Below are 25,666 nucleotides of genomic sequence, written 5' to 3'. Positions count from 1 at the left end.
CAAATGGTTCCTCTGTGGGCCCGCCAGGCTCCCAGGCTGGTCCATCCCCTTCCTCTGCATGAAGCCAGCTGGAGTGCTGGAAGGTGAGGGCATTGAAAGTCGCTTCCAAGGGCTGCCCCATGCGGTGCAAACCCAGATGTTCCAGATGATGGTAAACAAGCAAATGAGGCGGCTGAGGATGGCCCCCCACGTTTTGTTGGCGCCCCCACCCATCCACTTCCTTGGCCATCCAGCTGTTAGGCCAGATGTGCCACCAGAAGGGGGCTGGCTTCACCACTGTGAGACTGCCCAGGCATGCATGTGGAAGCTTGATTGGAATTAAATGGGCTGCCCTGGTTGCCATGAGTTGTTTTTCTTTTCTCCCTTCTATAGAGCTTGAGAAGAGCCATCAAAGTAGAGACCATGCCAGTCCTCCCACCTCATGGGGTTTCAATGCTTGCATCGGCTAGCACACCAGCCAGGACTCCCATCTTCCTAGCCACCTGCTTTTTTTCACAATGCTCCATCAAGCATGACTTCTGACAAAGACTTCACCAAATGAAACCCAAGCAGGCTTTGTTCCAGAATTCCAAAGCTTGGCATACCCGCATCTTGCCTGGCCTTGATGTCTAGATGCCCACTGCTTTGCCAAATTGGACCACCTGATATTTATACTCTCTTAGGAGATTTGGAGAGAAGATGCTTAGCTGCCTTGCCCAAGATGCACTTTTTGTTGTTGTTGTTGTTGTTACGAGCAAAACTAGAATAATAATAACAGCTGTCAGGGATTAAGCCATTCTATGTGCAGGACAATCTGTATGTGTTATCCTCAATGGCAACAACACAGACTTCTTTCACCTCATTTTACAGAGGAGTAAGCTTAGATTAAGTAGTAACTGGTTTAAGGTCACAGAGGGGGCAAATGGCAGAATCAGATTTTGGACCTAGATCTCTTTGACCCCAAAGCTCATGTCTGTCTCTTCTCCTTTGCTGTGCTGCTTCTCGGGTGTGAGAAAACATGGATTCACTGGAATCCCTAAAGAAATAGAGTCAATTCACTACGTCAACAGGTAAAGCAATCCTGTAGATTTGTTGTTTGTTTGATTGTTTTGAGCAACTCCCAGAGTACATTCTGGGATCAATTATGGATTTGTAGGTTTAGCCTAATATTCTCCCTGTTTCTCTTTCTTTTGTGTCTCTCTCACTCCCCCCTGTCTTTCTCTCTCTCTCTCTCTCTCTCTCACACACACACACACTATATTAGGGTTGCACATATTTATAAGGCAAAAACACTCAAAATGTCCAGAGCGATGACCCTGAAGGCAAGACAAGATCCTCAATCACCGAAAAAGATGCAATTATCTTCATTGCACTGTAACTTACTTGGTCTGCAGTTCAGAGAAAAATATTTTTGAAAGATTTCCAGGGAAAAAAGAGGCTGAAACTGAAAATAGAGTTTTCTTCTCAACCCTGGTTGAACCAGTACCCCCATTCTCCAAGGGGTCTGACCAATCAGGTTTCCCACGGTGTAAGTTTGTTTTTGTTTCCACCTACATATTCCTTGTACCGTTGTGTTCACATTCTGGACTCCTCAAAATCTGCATCTGAATACAAAGAAAACCACAGGCTCCAAACCATGCCTTCTTCTTCGAAGTATTTGCAGCCAGAGCCCAGCTGTCAGGAGAGAAATCCTGTCTCCAGGATGTGCTGACATTTTCTCGTTGCAAATGTTGGCCATTCTCATCTCCTGGCTGGTGGACAATCTCTTCACTTGTTCCTTAAAAGAGAACTGTTTGCTCAGGATTGAGCCCCAAGGTCATACATTAACCCCTCTTTGCATAGGTTACGTTTCACAGTCCCAGAGCCTTTTTTTTTTTTTAAGATTTTATTTATTTATTTGAGAGAGAGAGAATGGAGAGAGAACATGAGAGGGGGGAGGGTCAGAGGGAGAAGCAGACTCCCCGCAGAGCAGGGGGCCCGATGCGGGACTCGATCCAGGGACTCCAGGATCATGACCTGAGCCGAAGGCAGTCACTTAACCAACTGAACCACCCAGGCGCCCCTCACAGTCCCAGAGCCTTTATAAACTACAGGCTTAAAAAAACCCTCCATTTATTATGGCAACAACCCTCCCCCATCAAGAAGGTCTAATAAATGAGCTCATATTTTAGTGACCCCTAAAATACACAAGGTTAATCATCTTTCATGAGATGCTCATGGCTTCTTGACTTATTACTGGTCTAAGGCATCATTTGCTAATGAGTTTAAAATGATTTTCCCCCATTCAACTCCTTTTCTTCACTATATCTCCCCTCTTTTGCTACCAATGATTTTTGGTTGATTGATTACTTAGGAGGCTAGTCAAATCTCTCTAAGCCTGAGACACACACCTTTCAGTTCCAGATTATGAGGCGGATGCTCTGTTGGCAGATGAATATGAGTGATGGACACGTGAGCATGTTCAGAGCCCCTGGAGGAAGAGGAACACTTTCCCTCAGCTGAGCCTGCCTTGCCTTACCTGGATGATTCGTAAGATAGTCAACCATAACCCTTACTCAAAACAAGCTCCCTTTTACCGCATGGCAATCTCCCTTTTACAAATAATGATTTCCCTGACTTTTTGATGGGCTCTGACACACAAGCCTAAGCCATGCAGGACTTCTCCCAAGGGGAAAGTTTGATGGAATTAAATTTATGTTTCGGCTTCCTGCCCCCATTTCTCTGAACGCCTCTGAGGCATAGGCTTCTGCTTACTGTCCTACAGAGAGAAAGAGATAAGGTCATCTGTAATGGTCTCCACGCATCTGCGTTCCAGTAGAGGTAAAATGACACATTTCGTGGGAACCCATTGTGGACAGCATGTGGACAGAAGGGCAGCAGGGTCACTGGGTAATTCAAAGCTCATTAGAGCATAATGCTCTGGCAGGGAAGGTCATGTGTTCATTACACAAGAAAGCGGGATAGCGGACCTCTTGCCTTCCAAGATCACGGTCTGCTCACCTAAGCACATGCAGATAGCGCACAAAGCAAAGGCATCTTTTGGCCACTTTCAGGATGAGTGTGAAGATGAGGAAGGAGCACAGGCTTTCCATTTTTTATAGCATTGGAAGTAATTTTCAAACTTTCCAAGTTTTAACTCAAACCTCAACAGATAGGCTTGATGAGAATGAGGATGCCCTGGTTCAAGCTGGGAGCGGGGACCAGCATCCTGCCTAGCAAGTCTGTTCCAATCCCAATGCCATCTCCCACCCGTGGCTCCCAAGGATGTCAGCAGTATGACCTCCAGAGCCCATGAACATGTCCCCTTACATGAGAGAAGGGGCTTTGCAAGTCAGGTTGAGATGGGGAGATTATCCTAGATTATCCAGGTGGACCCAATGTAATCACAAGAGTCCTTAAAAGTGGACGAGGGAAGCAGAAGATCAGAGAGCATGCGCTACGGAAGAACGGCCAGAAAAACGCAATGTCGTTGGCTTTAAAGATGCAAGAAGGGGACCATGAGCCAAAACCTGCAGGCGGACTCTAGAAGCTAGAAAAGACGGGGCAAGGGGTTCTCCCCTGGAGCCTCCAGAAAGGGACACAGCTCCGCCAACACTTGAGTTTAGCCCAGTGAGACGCGTGTTGGATTCTCACCCACAGAGCTGTAAGATAATAAATGCGTAGTCTTGAAAACACTCAAAACCCGTGGTCACTTGTTACAACAGCAACACGACACTGATACAGTAGCGCTGCAGGACCTTATGGGACTTCACAGATCACAGAGCCCCTGCTTTTGTACTTTCCAGCGAGGGACTCCTGCTTCCCACCGTGGCACAGTGAGGACAATGGGTAGAAGTAAGACCCGGGGTATCAGCAGTGGGTGGCTGACCTCTGCTCTGGAAACCCTCCCAACAATTCACCAGCCCCTGCTTTGGGAGGGTGGTCTGGTTTGGAACAGAGTGACCGTGGCTTCTACAGGTCTGTGCCTTTCATGGGCCATCTGTCTCCTGCCCTCAGAGACAACAGAAACAATAGGGCAATTAACCGGGTAGCAATTAACCCTGTGGGTGTCCGTGCATGACCGAGAGACGTGTCCTGCCTTCCTCGAAAGAATGAAGATTGAGCGGCCAGGGCGCACCAGCCCCACCTGCCTGGCCGGCGTCCAATCAGGAAAATACAACACAGGTGCATCCTCTTGTCCCACATCTCTGCCACTTTCCCAGGTTCCTTAAGGGCCAGGTTGTTCTGAGTTCCTCATCTCTTTCTCCTTTCATGAAAACATGTCTTTCCTGAGAAGGCTTTCAGTTCAGCACCCAGAGAACTAACGGAATGGCAGGTTTCCGTGGAGTGGAGAACCGTAACGCAATTCGCCCGAACTGCAGTTTGGTGCCAGGTCCTCTGCTGTCCCTGGTCCACCTCCAGATGACCCGGGAATGCTCTGCTAACGCATCAGGGCTCTGGGACCATCCTGATGTCCAGCTCAGCTCAGCGTGAAGCCCCTGATCTACTTCTCAGGACGAGCCCAAGGGTCATGATATGGCACATCAGCTCTCACCCCATCAGTCCTCCTGTCTCAGGGATCACGTGCTTTATGGCCAAGGAAAAAGTCAACTGAATGGCCTGCCAGCCAGTGGGCCCCTCCTTCCTCCAACCGCCGACGTGGACCAGTGACTTCAAAGTATTATGCTAATCCCAAGCACGGGTCTAATTGGGTGACTTTCAGCAGCGGCTCCGATTCTAAAATGCAGCGGACTTACTGCAAATGCATATTCATCGGAACTATTCCTGCTCGCTCCGTCTCACAGACTACAGTGCTAAAAGTACAAAAATACACCAGCAAGGCTACGTATGCCAAGTAAAAGGGGCTGGGATCACCGACAGAAGGCACTTGACAGGCAACCCTTCGGGGCTCGGGAAAGGGGCAGGGAGGTGGGTGGAGACGGAGAGCGTATGTGTGCATGTGTATGAAGGTGTGAGCACGCTCAAATTCATCCGGGACCAGCCGGATTGGGGGGGTGGGGGGTGGGGGGTGGGGAGAGGGATCCACGCATGTGCACACACAGTGTTTCAGGACTCAGAATGACCCGAGGGAGGAGTGAGGAATGAAAGGTTGAAATCTGAATGAAGAAATGCAGGTTGAATAGGAGGGAAAAATGTGTCTCAGCTGGAAGCTCCATTAGACAGTGAAATTGTCTCCTGAGGGACCTGGTTGGGAAGCTCCCTGTTCAAGACATCTGAAAGTGGACCGGCCAAAGGGAGGGGAGCGCTGTGGGACATCACCTTACCTCCTGGCTGCCTCTGGAAGACAGAACCTACAGAACACTTTTCTTTGTCCTTTCCTGATGGTCCTCTGTTCCGCTTTCCCTTCCTTTGATGGACCGGCCAGGTCTCCGCCTACCTGCCCCTCCGCTCTCTCCCTATTCTTTCCCTCCTCAGATGAATCAAGCTCCAGTCAGCAGCTGCCTAATCTGTGAAAGCTTGGGGAGGCCTTAGGGCTGAGAGAGTCCCACCCTGGATCCCAGGCACTCATCCATCTTTGATGGAGCACAGCTCCGGGAACAGAGCAAGTGCTCAGAGACCGGGAAGGGGGTGTGTGAAAGATGGACTGGCCCAGCCTCCTCACAGCTTGCCCTGCTCCAGGTCCCCTTACTGGAGCACAGCTGTTAGACTGGGAAGTGGGAGGTGGCACCGTGTTCTCCCTGAGCTGGAGGCTCCTGGCCCTGCCCCAGAAACACTGCAGAACTACGCGTCTCCATGAACCAGATCTCCCTCTCCTTTACACCCGCTTGATACCTGGCTTTGCTGCTTTCTTTCTCTGTCCTCTCCTCTCTGTGAGGATTGCATCATTCCGCCCTTAAAAGAAAGGAGGGCTGGCGACAGACAACAGTGTTGAGGGGCACAAACATGCCAACGGAAAGGTACCAGCAGCTGAGGGCTTCATCCAATCCTGCCTCCCTTTACCTGCCAGGTTCAGTCACTCTTCATCCACAGTGCAGGAGCGACTTAGCACACTCTCAACCAAATGGCCTTTCTAGGTCCTAGCATCCCATATTTTAGTTCCCATAGCTGATAACAAAGTAGAAAATCACCTTGGGCGAAGTAGGAGTTCATTGCCAGGGTCTCAAAGGAGACATACTTTTATTTTTCTCTACCATTCCTGGCGTAACTTACTTCTTTCATCATTCTGGCCTTAGGTAGGTTTCACCTCAAATCTCCTGCTACAGTCATTTGACCCAAGACAAAGGTAGAATTTCCTATTACAGTCAATACAGTCGAATTCCTATCAGAGTCAATGTCATACTATTCAGCAGCTAATTACTTCTCGAATTGTTTGGCAGTATCCCTCACCAAGTAGATTGTAACATTGGAAACAAAGAATCCTGCTATATAATTCATGAAATTTCCCTAGGATAGTGATAGTACACACAGTAGGGGCTCCATATTTCTTGATTAACTGACTGGTGATTAGCTTCTCATCTCTGTCAAGAGAAAATTCATAATTTATTTTTTTATTATTTATTTATTTATTTTTAAGATTTCATTTATTTGTGGGAAAGAGAGAGAGCACAAGCAGGGGGGAGGGACAGAGGCAGAGGGAGAGGGAGAAGCAGGCTCCCCGCTGAGCAGGGAGCCTGCACCACGCAAGGCTCCATCCTGGGACCCTGGGATCATGACCTGAGCTGAAGGCAGACGCTTAACTGACTGAGCCACCCAGGTGCTCCTTATTCTTTCTTTCTTTCTTTGTTTTAGAGAGAGGTGGGGGGAGGAGAGAGAGAGAGAGAGAGAATCTTAAGCAGGCTCCATGCCCAGCACAGAGCCTGGCCCCGGGCTGATCTCACAACCCTGAGATCGTGACCTGAGCCGAAAACAAAAGTCAGCCACTTGATCGACTGAGCCACCCAGGTCCCCTGAGAAAATTCATAATTTAGATTAGACAGTGCTGACAACTAGAGAGGGATCATTTTTTTACCTTCTTTCTATCTTTTTTTAAAGATTTTATTTTTAAGTGATCTCTACACCCAGCATGGGGCTCGAACTCACAACCTCAAGATTAAGAGTCGCATGTTCTACCAGCTAGCCAGCCAGGCGCCTTCTCTTTTATTCACACGTATTTTCATCTATGTATCTGCATTACTTCTTACGCTGTGCCCCCCCCCAACCCCAACTGATGGGGCGGACATACCACGCAACCAGTGGAGTCCAGCTTGCGGTCTGAGATGCAGCGGAAGTTCTTACTGCAGCCCCCGTTATCCTTGCTGCAATCCCGCACTGGCCCAAAGGAATCCAGCAGAACCTCCAGGCTGTCAAAGGAGGACGAGGTCATCAGCTCCTCTCTGTGGGGAGACACGGGGGGGGGGGGTAGGGGGAGGAGTCAAGGGACTTCAGGTGTAACAAGTAGCATCACATTCCAAGTTCCTATCTAGTCAACCGTGTCACGTCTCGCTCTCGCTCACACAGAGTAAAGATCAGCCACACTCTGAGCCTTGAACTAACAAATTATGGACATTCTCCATATCTGGGAAATGAGCCAAGGCTATAATGCCTGGTCAAAGAAGGAGGTCTAAACTTGGGCAAGGAAATTAACATTTTATTGCCTCTCAGTCCTTAGGGGATGTGGGAAGTGCTTACAAACTCTAATTTTATGTCCTCTCCCAGAGCATGAGCCTTGGGGTGTGCGATATTGACCCAGATAGAGTAGATGCTGGCACTTCGTACTGGGAATCGGAAGGCAGCTTGCCAACTTCCCCTTTCAGCTTGTTGTGATTCCTTCCCTAGCTCCTTGGGCCTTCAGGTAGTTCCTCACTCAGCTCCCCACGCCAAGTGTGGCCTCGGCTCCCTGGGCCCAGACGCACCTGACCTCCACAGCGTCCTCCATCACTGTCATGTCCGTCTTACACTTCGCGGAAGGGTTAATGGCCAGTTCAGCCGGTGGGATCACAAAGCTCTTGCTGAGGGGCAGCCACATGCCCTCCCCAAGGGTGTAGGTGAATCTGCAGGGACACCCAATACCAGGTGGTTACGGCGGGGGGGACCAGCAGCCCACAGGAGGACTGAGCCTTCTGCTGTCACAGGCTTCCTTCTCAGCCCTCGCCGCCTCTTCAGAAAAGGGAGCTGACGGCCATTCTGTGGACAAGACGACTGAGCCCGAGGGAGGCAGGGAGGCCTACTCCTGCGCACCTGTCCGGCCATCTGGGAGAACTGATGGTGGCACCCACTCACCAGTTGTTGGAAGTGGTTTTTACCAAGCCCTAGGAAATCCAATTCCAGTTTCCTTCAGATGTGAAGCTGGGCTTCCTCAATCCTAAGTCAGATATAACTGGAAGAATTTTGATTGAAGCGACAGGCTGGCCTCCCACCATCCCCATCCCTCAGATTACATACTCAGTGGTAGTGGTGGTTGCTCTCTGTGCCTGGAGAAACCCTACCAGGGGAAAGGAAGTGAGAAGCTCCCCGCGTTCTGGTTGTTGTGTGATGCACAGAGAAACAGCTTAAGCCAGGAGCCCCAGGGAGAGGAGAAGAGGATGAACAGAACAAGCCTGGATGTATTCTCCGAACTCCTACCCACACCCTCAGCTAATGTCTGTAACCCTTGGGAGGCAGGGGAGATTGTGTTGTGTTTTTTTTTTTTTTTTTTTAATTCTTATAACAGGGGCTAAAAGGAATAAAAGAATCAATCAGCATTTCAAGGGAGAGCTTAAGAAAACCATGAAAGATTATTTGTTTATTTATTCATTCATTCTATTTCAAAGGCATTCAAATACTCTGTGTTCACAGTCAAAAACAGTCTATGGGATAAAAGCCAGTGTGGGTGGGATATCACAAGGCTGTGGCAGTCTGGCGGCCCCTTCCAACTTTAATGCAGAGGGAGAACAATTGAAGAATGCCTACAATTAGAAAGAACCCAGCCCTGGCTTGATCAGCATGCTGGTCACAGAGCACCACTTCAGAATCTCGCTCTTACCTCTCCCTTAACCCACACACTCCCTTCTCCACTCCCTGGGATTGCCGGAGATGCTAGGAAACCAGACTGACGGCATGAGATTTTTTATGAGAAATGTAGTGCTCTGGAATGCTGGCTGCAGAGAATACCCATAGACCAAGGCTCGCGAGATTTTCACCCACTCCTTGAATGACAGCCCTAGGAGCTAGAACGGCTGAAAGAAGAGAAGGCAGGTGCCTAGGGGAGAGGCAAAACCACTGAGCATGTGGGATATGGCCAGGATTTGGGAGATGGTTCCCTCATTCCCAACCTCACTCTTGGTCCCCTACTTCTCTGACCTGCTGGGCAAATCTCCGCAGTAAGCAGCACTGAAATATCAACAGTGCCTCTTGCTCTGAAGGAGGCCCTCAACTCTTCCCAGCCCTGGGGACAGAAGGCAATAGTTGGGGCTAGGTCTGTGCAGGGACACAGGGAGGGGTCTGCACCAGGTGAGGGAAGCCCGTTAGTAGGGGACAGAAGAGGACACCTGCTAAAACTGAAGGCCTGCCAGCCCCTTCACACACACACACACACACACACACACACACACACACACACATGCACGCACGCACCCTCCCTCACCTGGCAAGATTAAAGAGCCAATTCAGGGCACGTGATTGCCCCAAAGTGCTTGGAATTTGGAACTTAGGGTTGAAGTGGGTCGAAGGCAACAACATGTGAGTAGTTGTGCTGACCCTGCATTTCAGGATGGACATTCTTGAGGGCAACATTACAGTAGGCAGGCTGGACTGAGGGCACCACTAATATTATAAATAATCTGTTGTTTCCGAGGGAACATATGCAAGTTTGAATGGTACTGGGAGGAAGCAGTTTATTTGTTTATTTGGACATAGAGGTGAATTTCTGTTTTCTATTTTGGTTACAAAATTACAAGTTTGCACAGATGCAGAGCAACAAATCTGGGACCTGTAGCTTATAATTTATGAAACAGGTTTTAGGAAACAGTTGGCAGTTCTAGCATATTTCTGATGGTTAATTTTCCTTTTGGAAGAGAGTCCCACGTCCCTCCATTTCAGCTTTCCCTTCCTCTGCATGCAGCAACAACTCAAAGGGAACAGAAAGCTACCTTTTTCTCCAGCTAACACTGCTCAATGCATCTAAGACCTACAGAGCAAAGTGTTCATCTCCAAAGATGCCATTCCCACCCACTTCTTCAGCTTCTCCTTAAACCAAACACTGCCTCACACTTTGTGCTTCTACGGTGCAAGCTGACTGTAGCTCCTAAAGTCACCTTCATTTTCTCACCTCTTTGCCTTTGCTCTTGATGATCCATTCTGAATTTGCTTCCCTTTATTCTTTGCTGGATGCCAATCATTTTAAAACTCAGTTAAAATGCCCACCCCTTCCAGAAAGCCCTCCAGGATCTTCAGGCTCAACTTCAGGCTGAGAAATGGACGCTCCTCTGTGCCCACACATGGCCCCTGGCTGCCCTGGAGATGTTGAATTGTGCCCACCTTTTCCTTTGTCTGTCACCACTCAGAAGAATGTGCTCTCTTGGATGGCATCTTTGTTTTCCCATTGCCTAACACAAATTTTTGGCCCAAGGGGTGGGGGTCACTCCATAAGTATTTATTGACTGATCAATAAGGAGATTTAGTTATGTTCTCTAGTTTGCACAGTCTACAGGGGGATATAATCTCCATTTTCAAATTTAAAAGTAGAAGTGATGGTGAAGATTATCCTTCATTTAGAGCAGGACAGGGCTTAATCTCTGGGTTTGAATGGATTTAGTGGTCAAGAAGGATCTGGGTTTCACGTCGTGAGGAATTCGCAAAGTGCCCAGTAGTTTCTGAGACATAACGCTGGACCACATTAGCAAGAAAAAACAGTGTGATCTTCAATCCCTGGTAGGGCCAAGGTGAAACCTGCCGAGGAAGCAGTCAGGTGTGGCTGAGACTAACCTCACTTGAGAAATCTCACCATGACAGGTGCTCCGTAGAGCTGCTCCATTTATCCTCACAACAGTCCTCTGAGGTTGGTCACTTGGCTCCATTTCACTGATTTGTCAATTAAGATTGTAAGGAGCTTAGCAACCTCCCAAAGGTCACCTCTCCGTAGGAAAGATGGGGTTTGGTGTACCCAAGTAAGGCTCACAGAGCTTTCCAGCCCATACTGGCTCATGCCTATGAGATTCTAAAGTTTTCTTTCCTCTGCAAAATTTACTGAGTAACTCCAAAAACCAAATATAGAACAAACTGTCAGAGAAAAAGCTGTGTCCTGAAATCTCATCTGTCCCTCATTCATACAGATTTGGCAGGAGTGACTTCAAAAAGCCACCAAAGAGAAATTGGGAGAGCATCTGGAATGCTTTCCCAAGTTGGGCCTTCTCTCGTGACAGCTGGTGGTGACCACTGCGGTTGATGGCTCAGCTGTAGCCTGAGTCGTGCACACGACACTGTTGAACTAGCTTAAAACTTCTGTTCAGAGGTCAACACTTGCCAGAGAACACTGGACAGAATAAGCCTATACACTCACTGCGGCTTGGCATCAAAAAGAATGTGAGGAAATGGATGAATAGCTCTTGGCCTGGCATCTCCACTCTTCTCCAGAGCAGGCCAGTCCAGGATGAATTGTTGTTCCCAGTGACACATGTACTCATGTGGGAAGGAAGGTCTCTGAGAGAGAAATCTGGTCTGCACCAATCCCTTTCACCAAAGGGTCTAGTGGAATGGGGTGATCCTATCCACAATAGAAAGGACATCTCTGGGACCACCCTGGGTTTGCTGAGAAGACTTAGCTGGAGGTTCAGCTTTCTCGGACCCTTTGAGTCTAGCCTGGGCCCTTCCCAGCTTCTTTGGGATTGCAGATTACTGAGGCTGGGTTGGGTATCAAGGTCCTTTATTAATCTGATTTCAAGTCCTTAGGAAACACCTGAAATGATCAACTACAGATATTTACTGGAGATCTACTGTGTTCCAGATTGTGTGTTAGATGTTAAATATTTAAAGCCATATAGGGTACTACCCTTTCCCTCAAGAAGACAACCATTTCACTGGGGAAATAAATAGGCAAGTAAAAATAAACATGAGATAAAATAATTGACACATAAATATTACAGTCACTACATTACAGATATTTGGAGGGGAGAAAGTCATTGTGGGTTGGAGAAGCTTTAGAACAACGTTTCTTGAGAAACAACGTTTCTCAAACCTGGGTAGAGATCAGGATTACCATGGTGCTTTGAAAGAACTTTTATGGCCTGGCCCCACATCTCAGAACTTTCCAATTAATTGGTTTGTGCCGGGTAAGATCACTGGTCATTTCTGAAGCCGACTGGGATTCTCCTGGAGGACCAGGGTGGGAGAACAATTTTTGGATGAAACTGTAAATTCTTTGAAGTCAGGGACTATCTCAGTCATATTTGTTTGATCAATCCAAAACATCTAAACCAGTTTCTTGCAATGGTGTAGACCATGAAAATGGGTAGTGTTTATATTAGGAGGAGAATATATATTCTTGTTAGAGGAAAGAGGATGAGCCACAGTGCAGAGGAGGAACTCTTCAAGTTGCTGGGGACAGTGGATCAGGTAGGGAATAGATTTGACTAAGAACAGAAGGTTCCAGAGGAGAAGAGCAATATATAATACAGACTTGTATACTGACATTCAACAGCAGAAAGACTCAAATGTCAGAAATGTGCAGTGGCTTGGAATTCATCAGGACACTAAACCATAGGTGAGCAGAATAGCAAGTAAACAGTCCTTAGCTTCTTTAAGAGATTACGGTCACTGACCAGGTCACAGAATTTTCCGGAATAGCCACTGGCAGTTGGTTTACTCAGATCCCAGAGTGGTTTCGATTAAAGTTCCTAATACCTGTAACAGGTAAATCATGACCCACTGCATCTGTCGGAGAGACTAGTTATTGTCACGTTAGGGACCAACATGATTGATTACTGCACTGGCTCCCGAAATAGTTGACTGAAAGGGTCAAACCATGCAACTGACCCCTTGGTAGTGCTAGGGCATCACATCCAGTTGGCAGCTAACAAACTTGAAAAGAATAAATGGTGCTTGTGGGGATGGAAACACAGTTCTTGTGCAGGTTCTGCTCTAATGGCAATTTCATTAAGGTCCCTGTTTTTCAAAGTGTTAGTTTCTGACTTTTAGGGGAGAGGAAACTTATCCACATTAATCAGCCAAACTCCACGAGGCTCTCCATTTGCCTTATCTTTATCACCCTTCGAAGGTCCTCGCAGACCAGCATCAGAAAACGAGAGAAAAAAGTCAGCCAAATGATAAGTCACTATTGGAAAGTTTAAATGCCCAAGTCGTAGTCTAAGGAATATAGCTGACATCTTGTGTAGCACAAATCCTCAAAAGCAGCCTCCAGCCAATGCCATTAATGTGACCTAGCCTCCCTGGGGAGAAACATTCAGGAGGGAAAAAGGCAAGGGGAGGCCCTGTGAGGAAGTGATTCTGTAAATCTGCGCTTTTACTAAGAGCACACCTTAAGAGAACACCGCAGGGGCCAAACCCGGTCCATCTGGAGCCAGCAGGGAGGTGGGGGCAGGAGAAGCTGGGGCAGAGGACCCACCTCTAGGTGGCAAATGCAGGAGCAAAAGGAACACCTAGGCCCAGGACTGGCTGACAGGGAGGGTCTGGGGAAGGAAGGGTCTGGAAAGGGTGCAGTGAATACATGAGACTCAGCGTATTATAGGAGTGCAGGGAAAAGGAAATGAGGTTTCCATCTGCCTCACACTGCTCCCCATTCCTCCCATAGTGCCTTGCTCTAGCTTAATGCATACTTTGACATCAAAACCCTCCTGCAGCCCTGCTGACTTCCTCTTCCTGGGGACATGCACGCGGAGGGAGACATATTCACATCCACATTGCCAGGCCACATGCAATCTCGGGCACTTAGCTGGTAGTTAGCAGATGCACATTGTGCTGCACATTCACTGAGTGACGGATAGATTGAAAGAATAAATGGATGGTAAGATCTTAGTTTGGCAATAAACATGTATTCCAGCTAAAGCCTGGTGCGAATGAAACTTTATGAAAATCCAATAGTTCACAGCGGCACCCAGGCCTTCCTCTGCTTGTTGACTTTTTCAGCTTGTGCTATTCCAGGTGTGTCGGTAGAAATTTGGGAGGGACCAGACACATCCAATTTGTTTAGGAGGGTGGTAGGGAGAAGAAAATAATAATGAAGTAGAGCTGAGAAAAGGAGGCGGCAGGGGTGGGACAGATTCATTTTGAGCAAGATTTTATGAAAAAGGTGCAAATTAGATGCAAAATGGAGAAGCAGAAACTGACATTAATTGCCTGCTCTGTGCCTGCAACTTCTGTGCCAGGGGGTCTCCCTGCATTATCTCATATATTCCCCACAGCAATAGAACTAGTGGGACGTAGCCCCACTTAACAGACATGGAAACTGGAGGCTCCAAGAGGCTAAGTAAATTATGGGGGTTCACAGAGCAGGCAAGGAAGGAAGCCAGGACTGAAACAGAGTTGTCTGCCCTCCCAAGTTCTCCACGGTGTCACCAGGCAAGAGTGCGGGGCCTGTGCTTTGCTTACGAGGAGGGCAGAACTGCTAAACGTGGTTCCCAGGTTATACTTTATCTCCAGGAAAGAAAGTTCAGTGGAAAGTGGGTCACAGGGCTTGTAGACATACATAAGCAAGTCCCTAGACAGCCACTTACCTGAATATTTTATCAGAAGGCTGTTCTCCCAAAACCAGGTCAAAGCCCCGCTGAAATATTGTGTAAGGCCAAGGCCTAAAAGGAGAAACATCGTTCAATTAAAATCAATTCCACAAACACTCTCAGAACATCCACTTTGTGCGAGAGGCACCATGCTGGGTACTGGAGACCCAGAGACAGAGAGGACCTCATCCCTGCCCTCCAGAGACTCCCACAGACGGGAGCTCACACAAGACACTGAATGCTGGAACCAGACCAAGAACGGTTTCAACGTAAAAATCACTGAACCACTAGGAAAGGGGGATGTCGTGGGCAGGACAACAACTACATAGAGAGTAAAATTATATTAAGGTGGACCTCACATAGCTGTAATTCACGGTCCTTCCGATGTAGACCTAACAGACAGATGCTTAGATTTGCCTCACTTTAAAAAAGAGGAGCAGCATGATGTCTTGGGAAAAACGAAACCTCTGGAATCAGACAGTTCTGGGTTCAAACACTGTTCTGCTTTTGACCCAACTGGCTTACTGTGGACAGCTTATTTGCCTTGTGCAGTCTAATCTCCTCTTTGGTAAAAATAGGGTTAATAACGGCTGCCTCCAGACCACTGTGAAGATGAAGCAAACCTCTTAGGCCAAAGCCACAGCTCCCATGGGGTCCTCAACATGCCCCCTTTCCCTACTCAAAATGACATGAGGATTCTGGGTCTTGGACAGGTTCCAGATGTTTTCAAACCTTTTAATGTCATTCATTCAAGCGGAAACAATTGAAATGGTATTTTTAAATAATTCTTAACTACAAGTCTCCCTTGTGAGCTTCTAGGTTTTGTCACCTACACTTGAAAGTTAGCAAAACTATTTCATTTAAATAGTACATATCTTTTGGCTAACCCAAATGTCTAGCCCCAAAATTATTTACTCAAAATTATTTGAGCTAGACTTAGTGAAGCCCAGGATTGTGTTGGGTACTAGATATCGTGCGTCCTGGGTGAACTTGAGCCCTTGTTCCCATGGAACTCAGTCTCAAAACTAACCCAAGGATTAAAGATTTTACTGTAGACATGCCTTTGGTTTTCAAGAACCAGAAAAAGTCAGCAGAATAAATTGACATAATTATGATTTGGGGCTAATGTTGGGAACTAACCCAGGGTTTGTCAGTGTGGGTGATATCACCCAGTAGAGTGCATTTGGGGACATTCATGGTTGTTCTTTAATAACACGAGCTTGGGGGACATTGCTGGCATTTAGAGGGCAGGGCTAGAAAGGCTAGAAGAGTACAGTGCTTAGGATAGCTCTGCGTAACAAAGCAATTCCATATGTCCTGCAAACTACTGAATGTCTCACTACACATTTACATAGGTGAAAACTTGCCTATCGTGACCTGAGCCAAGATGCTAACTCCATTTACATATAAGCACTAAGCAGCTTGTACTGTTTGGATATATGACACATTTTCTACTTGCATAACTACCATGTAAATCGAGGGAAGATGATACATCATTAGAAATTTTACCAAGACTTGTTTATAAGTTTGGAAAATGGTATCATTGTCCACAATGCTGTTCATGATTTTTGAATCATCAATACAGCACATCTGGATCAGTCTATATTGCTCTTACATATATTGTATATCATATATTATTTTACATATTACATTATGATGAATCAACATCAGGTGCAAATGTCTGTGAAGACTTTATTATTTCTCTTATCGCAATACTACCACAGCATTTACACATTAAAATGGTTACTCTATAATTATAAATTACTTTCTTTTTATTTCTCTTTTAATCACTGTTAAGGCATTATATTTATAGTTGAAATCTTGCATATGTAGATTTTATTATTTATGAATTTCATGTAAGGATTATAAATGGGGTTAAAAAATTTATTATAAAACAAGGTGTTGGGTCTGATAGGGTTGAGCACCACCAACTTAACTAGTTAACCAATTAACTAGCCAAAGGAGTTAATAGTTCCAAGGGAAGCCATTAGGACTACATAAGGAAGTGGCTGGGATGAATGCATCTGCTTTTTATGCTTACTATTTATAAACCCTTTACTCCTGGAATTCAATTTAGAAATACCCTGAAGCAACTAGAATTGGCTCCAAAAAGTACCCCACACTGTATTATGAATAACCTCTGCATCAAATAAACAGTTCTCCCCCTTGTGTTTTTCGTGTTTGTTCTCTTTATTGGAGGTGAACCCACAAAGAGGGGTTTGAATATGGTTCTTTTTTTGCTGAACAGCAAGTGGTGGCTTATGGGCAGCTAAAAATTATGTATTAATTCAAGAAAAAGTCTAGAAGTCATGAGGAAAAAAGTCCCCCATGATCTTTGACACCTACTGAAAGGGCAGTAGAAAAAGAAGGACATGCAACTTTATCTCGCTGTTGGGTAAAATCACATTTTATTTACTATCTGTTTAGTAATTTTAAATAACACATATTTTGCCTTCGAGTCATCTCCAGTACTCAAAACTGGTACAATGTGTAATTAGAGTTAATTCTTGGCTTGGTTCCTAGGTTGTTTGAAAATATATTTTGAGGAGCCAAATTTCAGGACTGGCGTTGATTACAATGTGAACAATTAACTGCATAGAATAACATAAATAAACCTGTATGCAAGCCATAGGTAATAAATCAATGACTCCACTGATTAAGCACACATCAGCATGTTGCTAGGTAGCTCAGACCAAAGAGCCCTCCTGTTCTCAAGGGGCCTGGAGATTGAGAAAGACAACTCAAATTCCAAGGGCGCAGATGTGCAGGGTAGAACTTGCCCAGATCACAATGAGAGGCGGCAGGGTACAGCAATTAGGACATGGGTTCCGGAACCAGCCTGCCTACTTCCAATTCCAGCTTCACCACCCAATCACTGTGTGATCTTGAGCAAGTCCCTTAATCATTGTGTCCCCATTTCCTCACCTGCAAAATGAGGTTGATGGAAACAATTATATCTGCTTGGCAAGGCTATCATGAGGAGGAACGATTTAATACAGCTTAAGTGTTCAGAACAGTCTCTGGCATTTAGGGAGTGTCCTACAAGCATTTGCTAAAAAAGTTAAATTTATCGGTTACCCAAATCAAATATAAATACTCTAGCAAGGAGATTCCCTAATTTCTCTGCAGGAAGAGGTGCAAATGGAATGGTAACACCAGGCTTTAACTCAGATTATACACATATGTGTGTTGCCTGCCATGGTCATCATTACCCAGGATGAACATGGGAACACCAAAGCTCCCCGCCCCCCACCGCCCACCCAGCCATCACTTCACAGGACAGTGATGATACAGTATTGACATTAAATACACAGAGAGGGGGTTAGGGCATCCTGTGAAACGGTGAGCATTGCGAACTACTCTAGCAAAGGGATAAAAGAGAATTTATTCATTTTCTTCCCACTGGTCAAGGATGATCTGTCAAAGAGATGGGGATTCTTGTTTGATTTATTTAGCAAATATTTATGGGGGGCCTATTGTGTGTGAACTGTAATACTAGGCAACAAGAGTTGGGATAAAGAGATTCTTGACCTCAAAGGAATCTACAGTCTTTCTGAAGAAACCCATATATGTCCGGGCAAACAGAAGGGAACGAGTAAACGGGAAGGGGAATGGAGTTCCGGGAGGTAAGCTAGGTGGTAGGGCAGCGGTAGAGCGCTGGGAAGGCTGGGGGTTGGAGGTGCCTGGAACAGTAACAGCGGGGAGCTGGGTGCACATGAGTGGAGAGGCTCCAGGGGGCCACACGGGAAAAGGCAGGGGTAACATGATGAAGAGCTGGACCTAACAGCGCCAGAAACACTTGGGAACTGAGTTACCCGTGACCACCTGACAGGGGAAAGGCGTCGGTATCAGGGCTGTCTGGGTAGAGGTCCAAGTCAGAAGCCCATCACTGAGTCCTATATCCAGGCTGACGCGGACATTGCCTAAGGGATGCTTGGAAACAGGGCCCTATGGCCCTCCAATGGTCCCTTTCCTCTCTTTGCTTTGTTTTTCACTCCTCAGGTTTTATTCTCTCAAAATGGCTGAAGCACATGGTGGAGACTTGGCCCCAGTGGCGGCAGCTCATGTCTTTAGATGTTCACTCCACAGAGGGGAGGCTCCCCCTCCTCGTTAGGAAAGCATAACCCATGGAGGAACTGCTTGACATGTCCTGAATCAGACGAGCCACCTGGACCAATCTCTGGGGCCAGGGAAGGAGAGACATCTAAGCAGACGCAACTCCCATTTGGGTTTTAAGGCTCGAACTGGGAGGGGGAGTGAATGTCAAAGAGAATAATAATTTCCACCTCAGCCTCTATTTGCTTGTGGGGCAAAAGTGCTGCCTCCATCAGAAGTGGGTGGCATCCCTGAGCAGATCGTGTCAAGATTAGTTCTGTGGAAAGAGTGCGAGGCCGTGGAGTTGCCCAAGGGTAGCATCAGGCCGGGTGTGGGCACGAGGTTGAACCTTACCGTTGGAAGGAAACTTCACTCTCTTGACTCCAGCTTAGATGTGTGGCCTCCAATATTCTGTGTCCTGCGCTGGACAAGCCAGTCACAGCTTGTTCGCTGAGGAACATTAGCAGCCTCAGAAGTCAGAATAGAGTTTATCTGTTGGTTAATTTCTGCATTCTGACCAATCAAGACCCTGAAGGCTGCCCCCCCTCCCATGTGGGCAGCGACAGATGGCCTAGATTCGGGGGCAATCACAGGCCAGCATGACAACCAAGTGGGACCCATGGCCTCAAGCAGGAGCATAATCCCTGCTGCAGTAATGGACACACAGCAGCCTGTGGGACACACACCCAAACTGGGGAAGCTGGGAACTATTAGTCATCTTTTATTTGCCTTTTCCTCTCTCCCCATCTCACACTATACCCACAGTCTACGCAGACTCTTTCCTAAGCACGGGCATCTTTCAGCTTCTCTCCTTAACTCTTCCTCTTCTTCCCCAGGACACATCAGCAGTCATGGGGTTTTCCCCTTTGGTCTTGGTGTTGGGCTGGGCCAGAAGCTGGCTGTGGCCTTGACTTGACCTGACTGGGCCTTTGGGCATTTCTTCCACTATGTCACCTAGACATAAATGAGTGGGTGAACATTCTGCACGGTGAGCCTGACTGGGCGATCCGTTCACACCAGCTCTGGCAGTGCAGGGAGAGACCACTTCTTCTGTGGACAAGTGTTTCAAGTGCGGCTTTTTGATTAAGAACAGCTTTCTACCTAACAGTGGCACCTAGAAACAGAGCTTAAAAGCTTTTGGTCAGCATGTCTGGTGATGGCTTCCTTGTGGAGAGCTCAAAAGACTCATCACCTGGCGGGGAGAGGGGGAATAGAGGTAGATAGATGGATAGATAGATAGATAGATAGATAGATAGATAGATAGATAGATAGGAGGGAGGGAGGGAAGGAGGAAGGAAGGAAGGAAGGAAGGAAGGAAGGAAGGAAGGAAGGAAGGAAGGAAGGAAGGAAGGAAGGAAGGAAGGAGGGAGCAGAGGGGATAGAGAGACCAGAGAGAATACATACATGTATATATGTATGTATGTATGTGTGTGTGGGGTATGTGTGTATACTTCAATGTAGAGAGAGAGAAAGTTTCAGATGCAGGTACTGATGAGTAAGGCACATCGTGATGAGCTTATAGAAACCAGGAGCTTCTTTTGAAGTTATATATGCCTCCACCTGTCACTAAAGAGAACATTTTAGAAATGAAAATAATTTACCCACAGTTAAATAAAAACACATCCTTTTAAGCTTTCCCGATGTTTCTATAGGATGCTTTAGGGCCTGGGGACCCTTGCCAATGCTGTTTCTTTTCTTTCTTTTTTTTATAAAGATTTGAAGGGGCACCTGGGTGGCTCAGTTGGTTAAGCGTCTGCCTTCAGCTCAGGTCATGATCCCGGGGTCCTGGGATCGAGCCCTGCATGGTCTGGGCTCCCTGCTCAGTGGGGAGCCTGCTTCTCCCTCTCCCTCTGCCCCTCCCCCCTGCTTGTTCTCTGTCTCTCTCTCTCTCTCAAAAAATAAATAAGATCTTAAAAAAATAAAGATTTAAAAAATTTATTTATTTTATTTTAGAATGAGAGAGAGTGTGAGTGGAGGGAGGGGCAGAGGGAAAGGGAGAGAATCTCCAGCAGACTCCACCTGAGCACAGAGCCCTATGCGGGGCTCAATCTCACCACCCTGAGATCATGACCTGAGCCGAAACCAAGAGTCAGACACTTAACTAAATGCTCCACCCAGGTGCCCCAGATGTTGTTTCTTTACCCGAAATTTCTCTCCCTCCCATTGATGTGGTAACTTAGATTATTCTTTTAAGTCTGGCTTAAAAATTGCTTCTCAAAATAGACCTTCCCTGGTGCCCCAAGACTAGGTTATGCCTCTTGTTATATAAAGCACACTTCCCTTCATAAAACCTATACATCAAATCACTTTATTATATATTCAGTTGATATTTCCCCTCATCAGATATAAAGAGCTGTGCCATGATCTTTGCTCTCCCTTCACCATCTAGCGTAGCACCATCACGGAGCAGGGGCTCCATAAAGAACTAGACTACGCGACAAATGAGGCTGGACCCAGGTCTGAGTCCCGGAGCAGGCAGTCCACCGCAGCCCGCAGCTCAGGCAAGGCACTTACTTTCTCTCAGCCTCGGCAGCGTCGAGCACAAAATGTGAGAAAACGGTACTTAGACTTGTATACACATGAGTGTGTCCTAGCACAGTGCCTGCCACACAGAACAAAGTCAACAATACTAGTTACTGTCATTATAACTAACATTACCATCTGATGAACAGAAAATGCATTTCTGACATTACATTTAAAAAAAAAACCATGGGGCGCCTGGGTGGCTCAGTCGGTTAAGTGTCTGCCTTCGGCTCAGGTCGTGATCCCAGCCAGGGTCCTGGGGTCGAGCCCCGCATCAGGCTCCCTGCCCAGTGGGGAGCCTGCTTCTCCCTCTCCTTCTGCATGCTGCTCCCCCTGCTTGTCCTCGTCCTCTCTCTGTCAAATGAATAAATAAAATCTTTAAAAAACAAAAATAAAAATATATAAACCATGACAGCGGTGTCTGGGTGGCACAGTCGGTTAAGCATCTGACTCTTGATTTTGGCTCAGGTTGTGATGTCAGGGCTGTGAGATCGAGCCCCGCATGGGCTCCGTGCTGGGCAGGGAGCCTGCTTGAGATTCTCTCTCTCCCTCCCCCTCTGCCCCACCCCTCCTCTTTCTCAAAAACAAACAAACAAACCATGATGATCATGGTCTATTTTACAAACTCATGCTATCTTTAAGCATGCAAATCTCATGTAAAGACAGACGAAATATTGATGTGACTTTATTCATTATTTAACGTTTATTATTTAGAGGTTTTTATGCAGCAGAATACCGTATTTGTCAGTAAGCAGCAAAGCAGCCCGGAGTGTGGCTCTAAGGCCAGACTGAGTAGGTTTAAAAACTGGTTCTACCACTGGTTAACCCTGTGCCCTTGTCCAAGGTCATTAATTCCTGCCATCAGACCATTCTATCCACTTGCTGAAGTCGTGCTAACATCACCCCGCCCCCAAGTTCCCCCCACATTTCAGAGCCTGGCTCACTGTCTTCTCTGACACTCCTCTGTAATTTTTGGTGACTTCAATAGTCACTAAGATGATCCTTTCAATTCTTAAACTACTCAGCACCTTGACTTTTCTTCTTAATGACCTTGTCCTCCACCCCCACTCCCATGGTAAAGCCTAGACTACCAACATACGCAACCCTTCCTTGGTCATAATTTCAAGAACCCCAATACATGAGCATCGCCTCCTACCTTTCCAGACCATTCCTCCCAACGACAGAATTTTCTACCCTCCTGAGACTTAAAATCCATTTATCCAACCACCGTTGTATTGACCCTCACCGACCTCATCTATTCTCTCCACTCCTTACTTAGATTAAATTCTGTGGCCCATAAATTCACACCCTTTCGTGTAACCTCAACTCTCTCGCCCCTCCACCACTTCACCATACTTGAGTGTCTAAAACACTCCAACACTGGTTACACTCAACAACCCTGTGGCTCCAGTTTTGTCCTTCCACACATGAATGCAGTTGGCAACCATGCTGACTGGTTAAATCCCACACCACTGACCTCGAGTGGGCTCTGAATACCACCTACATCACACTACGTTTTTCCTTGTCTGTTCACTCTCCCACTCTCTAGATCATATTTCAAACCTTCTTCTTTCTCCTCAAAACCTCCAACACTTCCTCCCCCATCCTTACCCTGGGCTAATGCTCTGCATCCTACAGAATTGAGAAAACAGAGGCAATCGGATTAAAAGCTTGCACCCCCACATCCATTCACCAACCTGCCTCTTGTCTATGACTTGGCCTTCCTTCCAGCAATTAGGCACGAACAGTTTATGCTCCGTCTAGATTGCTGCTATCCCAACTGAGCCTTGGCCTCTTATAGGCAGTGGGACATAAGGGAAGGAGCCCCAGGTGGAAATTATAAATCCAAACTCCCTTCTGCTACTAGGACCTCAAGCAAATAAGTGTGCCCTAAAGTCTCAGTTTGTTCATATGGGGAATGAAAATCATGAGGTAGAGCATATCCCACACCAGCTTTATGTTGTTGAGCCCCGTGTGTATAAATAAACCTCAGATCATTGATAATCTTTGATTATTCGTTTTCAATCAGCTTTTTTTTTGCTATGTTGCCCATGTGCGCACTTTACAGAAATTATCTCCATGAAAGATAAAACAGTGGAAAACTGGCACCATTCCTGCCTCTCTGGCCCAGTTTTCTCAACTATAAAATGGGATAATAATAGTACCTACCTCACCAACTGCACAAGATTAAATGATCTAAAATATGTGCAAATTACTTATAAATGACCTTTGATATATGGTAAGTTCTGAATAAATGTTAGCTGTTACTATTCACATATTACTGGGAATGCTGGTTCTAAATGTTGCAAAGGGTTTGTTCCGAAGAAATTTTAGAAATACATGAAATGATTTTGAAAATGACAATAATGAACAAAATTCAAGGATACAACCTTGCAAAAAAAGGTGGCAATAAAGATAAATGCACACTCTGATGGTTAATTTTATGCCACCTTGACTGGGCCACAGGGTGTCCAGATACCTGGTCAATCATTATTCCAGGTGTTTCTGTGAGGGGGTTTCAGATGAGATTAACATGATAATCCGTAGACTGAGTAAAGCAGGTTGCTCTCCCTCGTGTGGGTGGGCCTCATCCAATCAGGTGAAGGCCCGAACAGAACAAAAAAGCTAACTAACCTTCCTTTGAGTTAGAGAGTACTCCATTTGCTGGTGGACTTTGAACTGAGGCATCAGTTTTTTCCTGCCTTTCGACATGAGCTGAAACATTGCCTTTTCTTGGGTTTTAAGCCTGCTGGCCTTCAAACTGGAGTTACATCATCAATTATTCTGGGTTTTGGCCTTTGGATTCAGACCAGAACTACACCATTGGCTCTCCTGGGTCTCCAGCTTGCTGACTCCAGATCTTGGGACTTGTCAGCCTCCATAATCACATGAGCCAGTTCCTTATAATAAATCTTTTTCTATATTTGTATCTATGGGCTATTGGCTCTGTGTCTCCATAGAATGCTGCCTGATGCACACACAGAAACACATACACATACACAACTATAGAATCCACACTTAACCTTTCTGTCAACACAAAGCATTTCAGGGAGTAAGGGAAGTGAGGGGACACGAGCATGGACCTGAAGTCAGGCAGGACACAGCAGCACCTTGACCCTGACCACGTGCCTTATGGAGAGAAAGATAAATGTCTGCTTCTGTAACTCAGGGGTCATCACAGAAGGCAGATGCAGAGTCCCTCTGCCCTCAGATGGAGAAAGCTGGGGCCGACTTGCAGTTGCCTTGTAAATTCTGGATCAAGGATTATATAAAATAATGAGGAAGAATCTTTGAATAGGCCAGAAGAAGCTGGTAACAGTAACTGTCATTTCTTAAACCTCCGCCATAGGCCAGGCAGACACTGTGCTAAGGGCCATACACACATCCATCATTTCACAAGCCCCCGGAGAGCTGTCCAGCCTGACGGTGACTGTCCCCATGTTGCAAAGGCACACAATGGTTCAGTAGGGCTAAGGAGGTTGTGCAAGCTCACATAGCCAGTAAGGGGCACAGGTGAGTGTTACCATGGAGGGCAGAGTCTGTACTTTCTCCTGCACCTTGCTCCACCATTACAGGCACAGAGATGCTAGAGAAGCATACCAAAGACAGCATGGCTCTGCAGGCAGGGATGCCTCCTGGTTCTTGGGCTGGGTTGCCCACCACTGGCTTCCCAGTGCAGTGCCAGGAGGGGTAGATGCTAAGTACAGTGCCCAGGACGAATGACCTGCTGCCTTGCCGTGTTTTCGTAGGGCAGTTCTGCCATGCATACACCAAGTGGTCTTCAAGCCACTTGTTTATCTGTCTTCCTCTTTAAATGTTCTCTCATTGACCCAGCTACTGAATCTCCTTTATCCTTGCATCTTTCATAAACAACAGCAGAATGGCTCTCAAGCTTTGGGGTACATCAGATTCACCCCACATATGGGCATTATGGTCCTGAAACTTTAGTTGCTCTCCTTTCAAATATCTAGGGTGAAGCCAAGCATCAGTAGTCTTAAAAAGTTAGGTGGGTGATTGCAAAGCACACAAGAGGTTGAGAACCACTGGTCTAGTATGTGTCCACTCGTAGCCCCAGCCAATCTTTATGAATGAGTCTGGCATTCTAGAAAATACGACTACCATAAAAACAGAAATTGCAACATAGCCTAGGAATTCACTGGAACCCACCCTTAAATTTCTGAATAATAATGAGATGAAGCATATTGAGTTCTTTCCTGTCCCTTTTATTGATGAGTTAAGAAATCCGAAATCTCATTACAATTCTATAAGATGCGCATTTGGTTTTTCTAAAAACCGTCAAGTCATTTTGACTTCAGTGGATCAGCATTTCCATTAAAAGAGTATTATACAGCTTTAAGATTTTCATGTATTCATAAAGAGGGACACATGCCCCCCCCACCACAGACCCACATGTACCCCCGCTCTGCATGCACACACATTCA

At 46.5% G+C, this 25,666-nt stretch overlaps 1 protein-coding gene across 2 annotated transcripts in view; it reads right to left on the bottom strand.

The window, feature by feature from the left end:
- Positions 1 to 25,666, bottom strand: part of ASTN1 (astrotactin 1) — a 292,194-nt gene that overhangs the window by 82,696 nt on the left and 183,832 nt on the right. For both annotated transcript variants that reach the window (XM_064593527.1, XM_064593528.1), the window contains exons 9-11: positions 14,604 to 14,678; positions 7,812 to 7,949; positions 7,142 to 7,292 (exon numbers count right to left, since the gene is read on the bottom strand). In XM_064593527.1, coding sequence (XP_064449597.1) covers positions 7,142 to 7,292; positions 7,812 to 7,949; positions 14,604 to 14,678 — 364 coding nt within the window. The remainder of the gene's footprint in view (positions 1 to 7,141; positions 7,293 to 7,811; positions 7,950 to 14,603; positions 14,679 to 25,666) is intronic.

This window comes from Mirounga angustirostris, unplaced genomic scaffold (genome assembly GCF_029215605.1).
Source record: "Mirounga angustirostris isolate CCGP_5_RB_7025 unplaced genomic scaffold, mMirAng1.0.hap1 SCAF_6, whole genome shotgun sequence".
In the NCBI taxonomy this organism is placed as follows: domain Eukaryota; kingdom Metazoa; phylum Chordata; class Mammalia; order Carnivora; family Phocidae; genus Mirounga; species Mirounga angustirostris.
Note: the sequence above shows the minus strand (reverse complement) of the source record. Positions and strands in the feature narration are given on the sequence as shown.